This window comes from Pan troglodytes, chromosome 1 (genome assembly GCF_028858775.2).
Source record: "Pan troglodytes isolate AG18354 chromosome 1, NHGRI_mPanTro3-v2.0_pri, whole genome shotgun sequence".
Lineage (NCBI taxonomy): Eukaryota > Metazoa > Chordata > Mammalia > Primates > Hominidae > Pan > Pan troglodytes.
In genome coordinates this window covers 198,657,887-198,673,970 of record NC_072398.2, presented here as the reverse complement: position 1 = coordinate 198,673,970, position 16,084 = coordinate 198,657,887, and the positions used below count along the sequence as shown (strand labels likewise).

Below are 16,084 nucleotides of genomic sequence, written 5' to 3'. Positions count from 1 at the left end.
TGTTGAGACCCAGGCTGGTCTTGAACTCCTGGGCTCAAGTGATTTTCCTGCCTCAGCCTCCAGAGTAACTGGAATTACAGGCTCATGCCACCATGCCTATCTCTATTAAAGTTATTCTTTACTCTTTATCCTGTAGGGGATGGGTAGCCATAAGGATTTTTTGAGCGAAGGAGTGATGTTATCAGAATTGTGGATTAGGAAAATAACTCTGGTGACAGTGTGGCAGGTAGTGTGAATTGAAGGTAGAGGGACCAATTAGAAGGCTAGTGTTATAGATTAAGCATGTGATAAGTTTTAGTTTTCTTATCTGTAAGGTGAGAATAATAATACCCCCTGTCCTACCCATGTTACTGTGAGGATCCAGTAAGAAAACGAAGTGAATGTGCTTTGACACCATAAGTGTTACAATATGTAGGAGGTGAATTGTGGCTTCTAATAATTCTGAGTAGCGATGGTTATTTTTCTGTTGTGGGAGGGAATTCCTTGGAGGTATAGTGAGGTGAATCATTTCACTGGCTGTTGTTCCCCAGTAGCTTTGGAATGAACCCCTCTTGCTATGTAGTGCCTGTGGGTTCCAGGAGAAAGTGAGCTAGACTGAACCTTAAATGTTCACCTCACCAGAGTCCCTGCTTTTTTTTTTTTTTTTTTCTTTTGGAGTTACCCTTCAAAAGGTGGGAGAGAATCTTGGAAACTAGAAATGAGCCAGAAAGAGTTTGACTGGGAGTTCGCTGTAAAAATTCCTGGGTTCTCCTGGTAGTGTATGCCTAACTGTGTTAGTGAAGCTGTTGCTCTCTCTTCTTCAGGGGATGTTGGAAATTACTATTATGGACAAGGCCACCCAATGAAGCCTCACCGAATCCGCATGACTCATAATTTGCTGCTCAACTATGGTCTCTACCGAAAAATGGAAATCTATGTGAGTTACCAGAAGTGCTACCGCTCCCTAACCTCATCTGCTCTGGTTCCCCATATGCCATTCATTATCTCATTTTCTCCACCACTCATTCACTCATTCATCAAATGCATGTTGACTGCTGTTACAAGGCAGGTACTGTAAATGATAAAGATTTTTGGCTGGGCATGGTGGCTCACGCCTGTAATCACAGCACTTCAGGAGGTGAAGGCAAGAGGATCACTTGAGCCTAGGAGTTCTAGGCCAGTCTGGGCAACATAGGGAGACCCTGTCTCTACAACAGAATTTAAAAATTAGCTGGCCATGGTGGCATGTGCCTGTGGTCCCAGATACTTGGGAGGCTAAGGTGGGAAGACTGCTAGAGCCTGGGAGGTCGAGGCTGTAGTGAGCTATGATTGTGCCACTGCATTCCAGCTTGGGGGGCAGAGCAAGACTCTGTCTTAAAAAAACAAAGCCAGGTGCGGTGGCTCATGCCTGTCATCCTAGCACTTTGGGAGGCTGAGATGGGCAGATTGCTTGAGCCCAGGAGTTCGAGACCATCCTGGTCAACATGGCAGGACCTCATCTCTACAAAAAATTAGCCAGGCATGGTGGCACATGCCTGTAGTCCCGGCTACTTAGGAGGCTAAGGTGGGAAGACTGCTAGAGCCTGGGAGGTCGAGGCTGTAGTGAGCTATGATTGTGCCACTGCATTCCAGCTTGGGGGGCAGAGCAAGACTCTGTCTTAAAAAAACAAAGCCAGGTGCGGTGGCTCATGCCTGTCATCCTAGCACTTTGGGAGGCTGAGATGGGCAGATTGCTTGAGCCCAGGAGTTCGAGACCATCCTGGTCAACATGGCAGGACCTCATCTCTACAAAAAATTAGCCAGGCATGGTGGCACATGCCTGTAGTCCCGGCTACTTAGGAGCCTAAGGTAGGAGGATCATTTTGAGTCTGGGAAGCAGAGGTTACAGTGAGCCGTGATTGCACCACTGTGCTCCAGCCTGAGCAACAGAGTGAGACCCTGTCTCAAAAAAACAAAACAAAACAAAAAAACCAAAAATTTAATGCCTAAATAAGAGTGATTGGGACCATGTTGAAGCAGATGCCAAATCTCTAGTTATTAGAGAGTATAGACGGTCTAACCTGTAGATTCAGCTACAGGTGATTTGTCACTGATCTTTGAGTTTTTAAAGAGAAGCTGGAAATCCAGATTATTATGTAAAATCTCCTAGGTTTAAAATGTTATCCCAAGAAACCTTGTCTGTACAAAAAATACGAAAAAAATTAGCTGGTATCCTGGCCTGCACCTGTAGTCCCAGCTATCTGGAAGGCTGAGGTAGGAGGATCACTTGAGCCTGGGAGGTCAAGGCTGCGGTGAGCCGTGATTGCACCACTGCACTCCAGCCTAGATGACAGAATGAGATTTTGTCTCAAAAAAAAAGTTAACCCAGAGTTTTTGCTTTTTATTTTAAGCATGTATACAAACCAAACACATTACTACATCTGTAGACCAAATAGGTCCAATGGTTCCCAGTTTTAACCTCTCTGGAGACAGTGAGGAGGAACAAGTGAAGGGTTTTAAATGAAAGAGAGATAGGAACAGGCATGCATTTTAGAAGCAGGGAGGCTAGGTAAGTGGCTGTTACAAGAGTCCAAATGAGAAAATAAAGAGGGGCTGGAGGTGATGTTGCCTTACTACATAAGAATCTGTGGTTAAAGTCTGTTTCTACAGCTTGAGTAACCTACCAACAGTGGTATTTTTGTCACCATTCCAGAGACTGAAAGGAGATGAGTGTTCTTTCCTAGATGGCCTTGTCATGTCTCTGGAGCCAGTGGAGGCAACTGGGGAAGCAAGGAAGGAAAGTAGAGGAGTAGACAGACCTTGGGACTACGGAGCTTTTTTAGGTGTGAAGGCAGCTGGGAATGAAAAACAGAAAAGGCAGAAGATATTTTTAGGTACTCTAGGGAGCAGACTATCTCTGCTCCCTAGAGCTCTGCTCCCTGCAGGCTGGAGTGCAGTGGTGTGATCATAGCTCACTACAGCCTTGAACTCCTGGGCTCAAGTTATCTTCCCACATCAACCTCCCAAGTAGCTAGGACTACAGGCAGGCACCACCATGCCTGGCTTTATTTTATTTTTTTCTTTTTTTTGAGACAGGGTCTCACTCTGTCACCCAGACTAGAGTGCAGTGGTGCAATCTTGGCTCACTGCAACCTCTGCTTTCTGGGCTCAAGTGATTCTCCAGCCTCAGCCTGCCAAGTAGCTGGGATTAAAGGTGTAAGCCACCATGCCTGGCTAATTTTTTGGTAGAAATGGGGTTTCACCATTTTGCCCAGGCTGGTCTTAAATTCCTGAGCTCAAAGCAATCCGCCTGCCACGGCCTCCCAAAGTGCTGGGATTACAGGCATGAGCCACCATACCCAGCCTCTCTTGGCTAATTCAGAAAAATTTTTTTGTAGAAACAGGGTCTTGCTGTTTTGTCCAGGCTGGTGTCAAACCCCTGGCCTCAAGAGATCTTCTTACTTTGGTCTCCCAAAGTGCTGAGATTATAAGCATCAGCCACCATGCCTGTATTCTTCTTAAAAAATTATAAAAATGATTTTTATTTTTTACCTGCAGTTCCAAGCACAGTATGTTTTAGTTTTACATGTTTGATTGTTATATAGATGGAGCCATACAGTATTTATTATGTGACTGACTTTTTTTGCTAAACATGTTCTTGAGACTCACCCATGTTGATACATGTAGCTGTATTTATTTTTACTGTATTTCATTGAAATAAATGTATTCTACTCTGTTATCTCTTTGATGAGCATTTGATTTGCTTCTGGGGTTTGACTATTGCAAATACTGCTGCTATGAACTTTCTTGAACATGTCTCATGATGCATATATGCTAAAGTTTCACTAAAGGATATACTAGGATTAGAATTGGGTCAGGACATATGCACATATTCACCTGTGTTAGATAAAGCCAAAATGGTTTCCAATTGCCAGCTGTGTAGGAGAATTGCAGTTGCTCTGAGTCCTTGCCAACACTTGATTTTGTCAGATTTCAATTTTGTTGCTAATTTAGGTAGACATGAAATGGTATCTTACTATTATTTTAATTTATATTCCCCTACTGAAATTCCTATTCAACCTTTTTGCCCATTTTCCCATTTGGTTGTCTTTTTTATTTTTTTTTATTTTTTTATCCTGAGACAATGTCTCACTCTGGCACTCAGGCTGCAGTGCACTGGTGCGATCTCGGCTCACTGCAACCTCTGCCTCCCAGGCTCAAGCCATCTTTCCACCTCAGCCTCCTGAGTAGCTGGGACCACAGGTGCATGTCACCACACTCGGCTAATTTTTATATTTTTGGAGAGATGGGGTTTTGCTGTGTTAACCAGGCTGGTCTGAAACTCCTAGGCTCAAGTGATCTGTCCACCTTGGCCTCCCTAAGTGCTGAGATTACAGGCATGAGCCACAGTGCCTGACCCATTTCTTTTATATATTAAATGTCCATTTTTATTCATTCATTGCATATATACTCATCAAGCACCTACTTTGTGCCAGGCAATATGTGTGTGTCTGGTTTTGGGCTCTCTGTTCGGTTGACTTGGTCTGTTTATTGACCCATATGCCAATACCACAGTGGCTTAATTACGGTAGCTTTATATTATAGTAAGTCTTGTTATCTGGTAGCACAGTCCTCCCACTTTGTTCTTCTGAAAAAGTGATTTGGCTATTTGCCCTTTCACTTTTTTTTCTTTTTCTTTTCTTTTTTTTTTTTTAGACAGAGTTTTGCTCTTGTTGCCCAGGCTGGAGTGCAATGGCGCGATCTTGGCTCACCGCAATCTCCGCCTCCCTAGTAGCTGGGATTGCAGGCATGCGCCACCACGGCCAGCTAATTTTGTATTTTTAGTAGAGATGGGGTTTCTCCACATTGGTCAGGCTGGTCTCGAACTCCCAACCTCAGGTGATCCGCCTGCCTTGGCCTCGCAAAGTCCTGGGATTACATGTGTGAGCCATGGCGCCTGGCCTCTTTTTCTCTCTTTTAGAGACAGGGTTTTACTCTGTTGCCTGGGCTAGAGTGCAGTGGCACAGTCAAAGCTCATTGCAGCCTCAAGCTCCTGGACTCAAGTAATCCTCCCTCCTCAGCCTCCTGAGTAGCACTTCTTTTTAATTTAATTACGATTTTGATATACATTTCACTAATTCACCAAGGTCTATGTAGATCTGATTCTGTTGTTTGTTGTTGTTTCTGTAGGATCCTGGACTGTGTTTCCTGTGTATTTTGTGATTTTTGACTGTGGGATAATGCAGTAGCCCACTCTTATCTGAGGGGGGATACTTTCTAGTATGCCCAGTAGATTCCTGAAACCATGGATAGTACTGTATCCTATATATGTTATATTTTTTCTAATACATACATACCTCTGATAAAGCTTAATTTATAAATTAGGTACAGTAAGAAATTAACAAAAATAAACTAGGACAATTATAGCAATAAGCCGTTTACAGTTTCATGCATAGAAGATTCATTCCTGGCCGGGCGTGGTGGCTCATGTCTGTAATCCCAGCACTTTGGGAGGCCAAAGCCGGTGGATCATCTGAGGTCAGGAGTTCGAGACCACCTTGATTAACATGGTGATACACCATCTCTACTAAAAATACAAAATTAGCCGGACGTGGTGGCACATACCTGTAATCCCAGCTACTCAGGAGGCTGAGACAGGAGAATCATTTGAACCTGGGAGGCAGAGGTTGCAGTGAGCTGAGATCTCACCATTGCACTCTAGCCTGGGCAACAAGAGTGAAACTCCTTCCCAAAAATAAAAAAAAAGAAGATTCATTCCTACTGTAGATCTTAGCTCTTAGCGACTTCAGCACAGGATTTTTTTCTTTCCTTATATTGAGAACTTCAACCTTTTCATGTAAAGGAAGCACAGCACAGCTTCTCTTTGGCATATCAAAATTGCCAGCATCACTACTCGTGGACTTTGGGGCCATTATTAAGTAAAACAAGGGCTTCTTGAATACAAACAGTGTGATACCTTGATAATTGATCTGATTACTGAGAGGGCTACTAAGTGACTCACAGGTGGGTAGTATACAGTGTGGATATGCCAGATAAAGGGATGATTCACACCCAGGGGACAGAGCTGGATGTTACAAAATTTCATAACAAATGGTTCACAATTTGAAACTTATGAATTGCTTGTTTCTGGCATTTTTCATGTAATATTTTTGGACAGTGATTGTGTGTAACTGGAACTGTAGAAACCAAAACTGAGGATAAGAGGGCACTGCTGTATTCTTTGGAACTTTGAGTCCTGGGATGAAGATGGATTGTTAGAAGGTGATTTGCTTTTACTTTGTAAAAGAGGTGGCATTTGAGATGAGCCCTTTCCTTCAGAGATTTGGGATAAGGGATGAATTTCAAATAATAGGAAGAACATGAGCACGGACACTGTTGAAAAGCTCTATACATCTCTAGATCTTAAGGAAGAGTTGTTTGGAGTATAATATTTGTGAAAGAGAGCAGGGGCAATTAAATTGGGAAAGGAACCTTGTGAAGTTTCTTGATTGCTATATCAAAGAGCTTAGAGTCCTTACTTCGGGCCGGGCACAGTGGCTCACGCCTGTAATCCCAGCACTTTGGGAGGCCAAGGTGGGCGGATCACCTGAGGTCGGGAGTTTGAGACCAGCCTGACCAACATGGAGAAACCCCATCTCTACTAAGAATACAAAATTAGCTGGGCATGGTGGCACATGCCTGTAATCCCAGCTACTAGGGAGGCTGAGGCAGAAGAATAGCTTGAACCTGGGAGGCAGAGGTTGCAGTGAGCCGAGATCGTGCCATTGCACTCCAGCCTGGGCAACAAGAGTGAAACTCCGTCTCAAAAAAAAAGAATATTTACTTCGTCAACAGGGTGTCATTGAATGAGAGCAGTACTTTAACGTTTTAAGATTTTTGTGATACCAATATGGAAGATGGAAGATGATAAGGCTGGATAGAAATAGGACCAATTAGGAGGCCAAAAATACTCCAAGTGAGATTTAATTTGTGTATGGGTTTTGTTTTGTTTTATTTTTTTAATTTTTATTTATTTATTTTCTGAGACGGAGTCTTGATCTGTCACCCAGGCTGGAGTGCAGTGGCGCAATCTCGGCCCACTGCAAGCTCCGCCTCTTGGGTTCATGCCATTCTCCTGCCTCAGCCTCCCGAGTAGCTGGGACTACAGGCACCTGCCACCACGCCTGGCTAATTTTTTGTATTTTTAGTAGAGACGGGGTTTCCCCGTGTTAGTCAGGATGGTCTCGATCTCCTGACCTCGTGATCTGCCTGCCTCAGCCTCCCAAAGTGCTGGGATTACAGGCGTGAGCCACGGCGCCTGGCCCGTTTTATTTTTTTAGATAGGGTGTTGCTCTGTCATCCAGGCTGGAGTGCAGTGATGTGATCACAGCTCACTGCAGCCTCACCCTCCTGGGCTCAAGTGATCCTCCCACCTCAGCTTCCTGAGTAGCTGGAACTACACTGTGTGCTACTATACCTGGCTAATTTTTGTATTTTTTATAGAGATGGGGTTTCACCTTGTTGCCCAAGCTGGTCTCAAAGTGCTGGGCCCAAACAGTCTGCCCCCCTTGGCCTCCCAAAGTGTTAGGATTATAGGCATGAGCCACCACGCCCAGCCAAGAGTTCATTTGTTAGGTCAACAGTTATTCATTGAGCAGGTGCTATATGTCAGGCACCATGCTTGTTGCTTCAAATAAAGGTAGAACCTGCTCCTGGCCTCCCAGAGTAGACCAAGCAAACATGCAATTTATATGCAGTTTGGTGAGTGTAATGATAAGGGAAGTACAGGCTTCTCAGGGTAGCATTTCAGAGAGTTACTCAACTGAGATTCTGAGAGGTCAAGGACAGCTTTTTGGGGGAATTGGCTTTTCTTCTCTTTCTCTCTCTCTCTCTTTTTTAAGAGACAGCCTTGGCCGGGTGCGGTGGCTCACGCCTGCAATCCCAGCACTTTGGGAGGCCGAGGCAGGTGGATCACCTGAGATCAGGAGTTCAAGACAAACCTGGCCAACATGGTGAAACCCTCTCTCTACTAAAAATACAAAAATTAGCCGGGCATGGTGGTGGATGCCTGTAATCCCAACTACTCGGGAGGCTGAGGCAGGAAAATCGCTTGAACCTGGGTGGCGGAGATTGCAGTGAGCTGAGGTCGTGCCACTGTACTCCAGCCTGGGCAACAGAACGAGTCTCAAAAAAAAAAAAAAGCCTTGCTCTGTTGCCCAGGATGGAATGCAGTGGCTATTCCTAGGTGAGATTATAATGCACTATAGCCTCAAACTCCTGTCTGTGCTCAAGTGATTCTCCTGCCTCAGCCTCCCAAGTAGTTGAGACTACAAGTGTGTGCCTGGGTTGACTTTTCATTTGCAACCTAAAGGTTGAGTAGAGGGTGTGAAGAGAACAGTGTTGTAGGTCATAGCATGTATAAAGGCCTAAATGTGAGAGAGATGGCCCTTGGGGAAGTGCAAGCAAAATGGTGCTTGGCAGATTGGCACAGTGAATGAGATCAATTCAGTCTCTCAAACATGTTTTATTTAACTTAAAGTATTTTAAGGGCTTTAGGTTAGTGGCCAACCTTTAAAAAATGAAATTGTCCAGAAAGGATCTGGCAGTTGGGCCCAAATTCCCTCATGGCAGCCATCAGCTAGAGCTATGTAAATAAAGATTGTCCTCTGCTCACCAGTGTTTTGTTTACGTTTGTTTTAAGCTAGCTAAACTGACTGGCGCTTATGAGTGATTTGAGTTTGGTGTTCCCTGGCATACAGCACAAAATATTTAGGTGAGTGTAAGGGGGTGAGCAGGGATCAGATTATTCTGGTTTTCCAAGCCAGGTTAAAGAGTTTGAACTTGATATTTTGAGTAATGATGCCTTTGAAGTGTTTTTAGAGGGCAGTGACATGATTCAGTTTGCATTTTAAGACTGATAACTCTATAACAGGCACAGTGACACACGCTTGTAATCCCAGCTACTAGCAAGGCTGAGGCAAGAAGATCACTTGAGCCCAGGAGTTCGAGACCAGCCTGGGCAACACAGGGAGATTCTGTCTCTAAATAAAAAAGAAAAAGACAGGCCGGGCGCAGTGGCTCACGCTTGTAGTCCCAGCACTGTGGGAGGCTGAGGCGGATGGATCACCTGAGGTCAGCAGTTTGAGACCAGCCTGGCCAACATGGTGAAACCCCGTCTCTACTAAAAATACAAAAATTAGCCGGGAGTGGTGGTGGGCGCCTGTAATCCCAGCTACTCGGGAGGCTGGGGCAAGAGAATTGCTTGAACCTGGGAGGCGGAGGTTGCAGTGAGCCAAGATTGTGCCATTGCACTGCAGCTGGGTGACAAGAGTGAAACTCGGTGAAAAAAAGAAAAAAAAATAGAGAGACAGAGAGAGAGAGAAAGAAACAGGGACAGGGAGGGAGAGAGAGAAAGACAAAGAAGGAAGGAAGGAAGAAAGGAAGGAAAGAAGAGAGAAAAGAAAAAAAAAAGAAAGACAGAAAACTCTGCCTGTAGTATTCAGCATAAATTAACAATGGTTAAGAAGGAGGCTAGGATACCAGTTAGGAGATTATTGCCAGAATCCAAGTCAAAAAAAGTGGTAGCCCAGGATGGAAGTGGACAGATTTGACAGATAATACATTGGTGGTAGTTTCAAGAGAAGTTGAATGTAGCGGATGAAAAAAGAAGAATCAAAGATGATTCTTGCCTGGTGTGGTGGCTCATGCCTGTAACCCTGGCGCTTTGGGAAGCCAAGGCCAGCAGATCACCTGAGGTCAGGAGTTTGAGACTAGCCTGGCCAACATGGTGAAACCCTATCTCTACTAAAAATACAAAAATTAGCCGGGCGTGGTCGCGGGTGCCTGTAATCCCAGCTACTCAGGAGTCTGAGATGGGAGAATCGCTGAACTTGGGCAGCAGAAGTTGCAATGAGCCGAGATCGTGCCATTACACTCCAGCCTGGGCGACAGAGTGAGACTCTGTCTCGAAAAAAAAACAAAGATGATACCCTGGCTTCGATCTTGAACAACTAGGTGGTTGGTGCTGAGAATAGGAAACCCGGGAAAGAAGGACATAGGAAAAATAGGGAAGTAGATGCAATCAAGATTATGGAGGCATAATGAGAGAGATTGGCAATGGATTGAAACAGGAAGGCAAAAAAGGACAGAACTTAGGTTTTCAGCCTGAGTGGATGTTGGTATCATTAACAAAAATAATGAAAGAGAACTTCTGGAAGTTAAGTGGAATTTGAGTGCTTCTAGGCTCTCAACAACAAATTGTTGAGTCCAGTTGAATTTGAAGTGCCTTTAGGATTTGTGGGTGGAGCAGACTGAGAAGCTATTTGAACTGTGAATCTGGAGCTCAGAACTAAGATCAAAATGGACTTTGTGCAGTCATCTGTGTAGAAGGGATAGCCAGACCAAAGTTTTGATGACATTAGGAAGAGAGTAAAGGGCTTAGTATAGTAAAAAAAAAACTTGGTATTTGGAGCTAAGTCTTTTTTCTTTCACTGTGGGTGTTTTGGTTTGCCTTTTTAGAGACAGGGTCTCACTATGTTTGCCCAGGCTGGCCTTGAACTCCTGGGCTCAAGTGATCCTTACATCTTAGATTCCTGAGCAGCTGGGACTACGGTGCATGCCACTGCATCTGGCTCCTGGGCTCAAGTGATCCTTACATCTTAGATTCCTGAGCAGCTGGGACTACGGTGCATGCCACTGCATCTGGCTTCACTATGGCTGTTTTTGATAAAACAGTATCTGTCGTTCAGTCTTATTATGCCTCATTAAATTAAGTGAGGATTAAATGAGAGTCAAAGTACCCAGAGCCAGATCTCTGGATTCCTTCCAGTTTACCAGCTGTGTAACCCCAGGCAAATTACTTAACCTCTCTCTTCTATAGTTTCCTCCCTGTGAAATAAGGATAATAATAGTATGAAATTTTTTTTTTATTTTTTCTTTGTGATGGAGTTTCACTCTGTTGCCCAGGCTGGAGTGCAGTGGCATGATCTAAGCTTACTGCAACCTCTGCCTCCTGGATTCAAGCGATTCTCTGCCTCAGCCTCCCGAGTAGCTGGGTTTACAGGCGCTCGCCACCACACTCAGCTAATTTTTTATATTTTTAGTAGAGATGGGGTTTTACCATGTTAGCCAGACTGGTCTCGAACTCCTGACCTCAAGTGATCTGCCCCGCTCAGCCTCTCAAAGTGCTGGGATTACAGGCATGAGCCACTGTGCCTGGCTATGAACTTTTTTTTGTTTATTTGCTTGTTTTTTGAGACAGAGTCTCGCTCTGTTGCCCAGGCTGGAGTGCAGTGGCACGATCTGGGCTCACTGCAATCTCTGCCTCCTAAGTTCAAGTGATTCTCATGCTGCAGCCTCCTGAGTAGCTGGGATTACAGGAGCCTGCCACCACGCCCAGCTAATTTTTGTATTTTTTGCAGAGATGGGATTTCGCCATGTTGGCCAGACTGGTTTGAAACTCCTGGCCTCAAGCAATCCTCCCACCTCGGCCTCCCAAAATGCTGGGATTATAGGCGTGAGCCACCGCACCTGGCCATGAACTTTAAAAGGTGTTTTTTTGTTTTGTTTTGTTTTTCAGAGATGGGGGTCTTAGGAATCTGAACATATTCTGGCCTGGAGAGATTGCCCAATAACTTATTTTATTTTATTTATTTATTTATTTATTTGAGATGGAGTCTGCTTTGTTGCCCAGGCTGGAACGCAGTGGCATGATCTCAGCTCACTGCAGCCTCTGCCTCCGAGTTCAAGCAATTCTCTTGCCTCAGCCTCCTGAGTAGCTGGGATTCCAGGCACCTGCCATGACGCCCGGCTAATTTTTGTATTTTTATTGGAGATGGGGTTTCGCTATGTTGGCCAGGGTGGTCTTGAACTCCTGGCCTCAGGTGAGCCACCCGCCTCGGCCTCCCAAAGTGCTGAGATTACAGGTGTGAGCCACTGCGCCTGGCCCTGATAATTATTTTAAAAAAGAGAAAAAGACAGGGTCTCACTATGTTGTCCAGGCTAGCCTTGAAGTCCTAGGCTCAAGCGATCCTCCAGGGCTTAGATCTTTAAAAGGTTGTTGTAAGAATCATATGAGATAGCGTTTAAAGTGCCTGAAAGAGTGACTGTCACAGAGGAAACAATAAATGTTGGCTGTGTATTGAAAATGCTTTATAAACTGCAGAAAATACGGCAGGTTCTCGAATAACATCACTTCACTCAGCATCATTTAGTTATAACGTTGAGGAGAAAAATAACTGATTCCTGGCATGGCCACTATCTGTATGGTGTTTGCATATTCTCCCCATGTCTGTGTAGGTTTTCTCCGGGTACTCCATTTTTCTCCCACATCCCAAAGATGTGCATGTGAGGTGAGTTGGCATGTTTCCATGGTCCTAGTCTGAGCAAGTATGGATATGGGTGTGAGTGCACCCTGTGATGGAATGGCGTCCTGTCCAAGGTTGGTTCCTTGTGCTGAGCTGCGAGACAGGCTCTGGCCACCCTTGGAAATGAATGATTGAATTCAAATTATTGTCAAATAAAAATTCATAAAGTAGACAATAATCATACAGATGCACAACAATAAAAGATGTGATACAGAAACACTCAGCGAGCCTGCCATATTTGTTATTGTTCGTTTTTGAACTGCATGATGGTAGAAGGTTCTCCTTGCAATTTTAACTTTGCATACATTTATTATTTGATTTAACCCACCATCACAACAACCGCCATCACTCACTGATTCACCAAAAATTGGGTAAATAATAATGTATATATTTTTTGAGACGGGGTCTTGCTGTGTTGCCCAGACTGTAGTGCAGTGGCAAGATCACAGCTCACTGCAGCCTGGACTTCCCTGGGCTCAGGTGATCCTCCCACCTTAGCCTCTTGAGTAGTTGGGACTATAGGCAAGTGCCACCACAGCCAGCTAATTTTTTATATTTTTGTAGAGACAGGGTTTCACCATGTTGCCCAGGCTGGTCTCAAACTCCTGGGTTCAAGTGATCCACCTGCCTCAGCCTCCCAAAGTACTGGGATTTTAGGCATGAGCCACTGCACCCAGCCAAATAATGATCTTCCTTATTTTTATAAATATTTCTTAAATATAGGGATATTTCGCCGGGCAAGGTGGCTCATGCCTGTAATCCCAGCACTTTGGGAGGCCGAGGCGGGTGGATCACGAGATCAGGAGATTGAGACCATCCTGGCTAACATGGTGAAACCCCGTCTCTACTAAATGTACAAAAAATTAGCCAGGTGTGATGGCGGGTGCCTGTAGTCCCAGCTACTTGGGAGGCTGAGGCAGGAGAATGGTGTGAACCTGGGAGACAGAGCTTGCAGTGAGCCGAGATCGCGCCGCTGCACTCCAGCCTGGATGACAGAGCGAGACTCCGTCTCAAAAAAAAAAAAAAAAGGGATATTTCACATTTATTTCAGCATTTGATGTTTGAAGTGTTTTGGGTCTTTATTTAGAATTTTAGTGATGTTTTTGTGACAGAAATATGCTGTAGGAGCTTAAGTTCTTGTTTATATCAATTAGCCTATGGTAAAATTGGTTTCTTTATACATTGTTTTGCCTACAGTCACAATTTCCAAGAACCTGTGGATGGCATTAAGTGAGGACTTTTGTTGTATTGGTAATTAGAGAGGCAGAGGGTCATGTTTGAAGAAGACCTACCTTTAAGGGATGGGAGGAAAAGGAAAGAATTTTAAAAAGGGAAGGAGGAGTCAGAATGTTGGGATAACCAGGAAATTAGCTGGTCAAGGAAGTGTTAGTGGGGAGGATGTGATCAAAATTGTTGATGTGATGACTTATAAAGGATTTCCCATCTGTTTCAGTTTTCATTAGATACCCTTTTTTCGTGAACTCTTGGAGCCATTTTGTCCATAATTTTATAATACATATATATACATATATATTTTTTTAATTTATTTTTTTGAGAGGAAGTTTCACTCTTGTTGCCCAGGATGGAGTGCAGTGGCACAATCTCAGCTCACTGCAACCTCCACCTCCCAGGTTCAAGCGATTCTCCTGTCTCAGCCTCCCGAGTAGTTGGGATTACAGGTGCATGCCACCACGTCCAGCTAATTTTTGTATTTTTAGTAGAGACCAGGTTTCATCATATTGGTCAGGATGGTCTTGAACTTCTAACCTCAGGTGATCCACCTGCCTCGCCTCCCAAAGTGCTGGGATTACAGATGTGAGCCACTGCACTCAGCCAGTTTTATATAATAATAAGTAATAATTTTGTAGGCCGGGCGCAGTGGCTCACGCCTGTAATCCAGCACTTTGGGAGGCCGAGGAGGGCGGATCACCTGAGGTCAGGAGTTCGAGACCATCCTGACCAATATGGTAAAACCTCATCTCTACTAAAAATACAAAAATCAGCCAGCGTAGTGCTGGGCGCCTGTAATCCCAACTACTCGGGAGGCTGAGGCAGGAGAATCACTTGAACCCGGGAGGCAAAGGTTGCAGTGAGCCGAGATCGTGCCATTGCACTCCAGCCTGGGTGACAGAGTGAGACTCCGCCTCAAAACAAACAAACAAAAAAACGAAAAAAAAGGTCGGGCGCGGTGGCTCATGCCTGTAATCTCAGCACTTTGGGAGGCCGAGGCGGGCGGATCACGAGGTCAGGAGATCAAGACCATCCTAGCTAACACGGTGAAACCCTGTCTCTACTAAAAATACAAAAAAAATTAGCCGGGCGTGGTGGTGGGCGTCTGTAGTCCCAGCTACTTGGAAGGCTGAGGCAGGAGAATGGCGTGAACCCGGCAGGCGGAGCTTGCAGTGAGCCGAGATTGCGCCACTGCACTCTAGCCTGGGAGATAGAGCGAGACTCCGTCTCAAAAAAAAAAAAAAAAAAAAAGTAATAATTTTGTAAAGCACCTTACAGTTTACAAAGAGATTTAACAACCTCTTCCAATTCTCTCAACTTCCCCGTGTGGTCCATGTTGTCCCTGTTTAGTAAATGAGGAAATGGAGGTTCAAGAGACAGTAACTTGCCTAAGCAACAGAGCTTGAGCTGCTGTAGGTCTTCTGATACTCTGTCTCCTTTGATAATCTTGTTTGCCTAGTTAGATTGTAAATTTCTTGAAGCCTGAATCTAACCAGTTATTTCTTTTTATTCTTTATAGCACCTAGCTCCATGCTGCGCAGGAAATACAAATATTCAAACTAGATTGAGTGGACTGGCCGTGGTCAAAAATAACTTGCCCTTTCTCCCTTCTGCCCTCTAGCGCCCTCACAAAGCCAATGCTGAGGAGATGACCAAGTACCACAGCGATGACTACATTAAATTCTTGCGCTCCATCCGTCCAGATAACATGTCGGAGTACAGCAAGCAGATGCAGAGATGTAAGTCCATTCTGTTCCCTCACACTCTGAAGCCCCCAGTTGCATCTCCCTTTCCACTGTAGAGGCCCCTTCTGCTGTCCTTGCATCTCCCATTCAGTGGACACCTGATTTCCCCTACCTCCTAAAGGTGCCAGAGTGCTTTTTCCCCTCAAGTCGGATTTTTCATGTTTCCTGATTTGTAAACGATAGAGGTAGTACTTTTTCTGGTTATGTTCACAACACTGTCCCAAGAGTACTGTAATTATTGTAGTGGAAAAAGCACTGACCTGGGACGGGGAGACAATAGATACAGTAAAATTTAACTCTAACTCTCAGCTGAGTGGGCAAGTCACTTCCCCTCAGATTCTTCTTTTGTAAAGTGGGCTGGGCCACATGATCTCTGATTTCTGCCCAACTGTAACTGTTTTGACTTAGTGGGTATTAATTGAGAATTTAGAGGCCACTCAGGACAGATTCTAGATGGTGTAATCTTTGAGATGAGGTGATGCTGCCCCTGATCCCTTGGACTTGAACTTCAGAGCAGGTCCCATCTTGGAAGCCACGCTTAGTTTGTAGGAATCATGGGAACTATTTTAGCTGTGGGGGGGGAAAAAAAGTATTCAAATTTGGGACAAAACTATCATACCTGACTTCCCCCTTGTGTTATTTTAGAAATTATCTCTTAGCACCTAAGACTTCATATAGTGTAACAGCACTGTCCAGAAGAAGTTTTGATTAACTTATGACAGCTTATATGGAAGTGTCAGAAAATATGCGGCACTTGTTTGTTGCTGCTGACCACAAGGTAGTCTT

General features: G+C 44.6%; 1 protein-coding gene across 5 annotated transcripts in view; it reads left to right on the top strand.

Moving 5' to 3' along the window:
* The window catches only part of HDAC1 (histone deacetylase 1), a 41,904-nt gene that overhangs the window by 9,753 nt on the left and 16,067 nt on the right, over positions 1-16,084 (top strand). For all 5 annotated transcript variants that reach the window (XM_063783409.1, XM_016958332.2, XM_009452916.4 and 2 more), the window contains exons 2-3: positions 804-916; positions 15,175-15,292. In XM_063783409.1, coding sequence (XP_063639479.1) covers positions 804-916; positions 15,175-15,292 — 231 coding nt within the window. The remainder of the gene's footprint in view (positions 1-803; positions 917-15,174; positions 15,293-16,084) is intronic.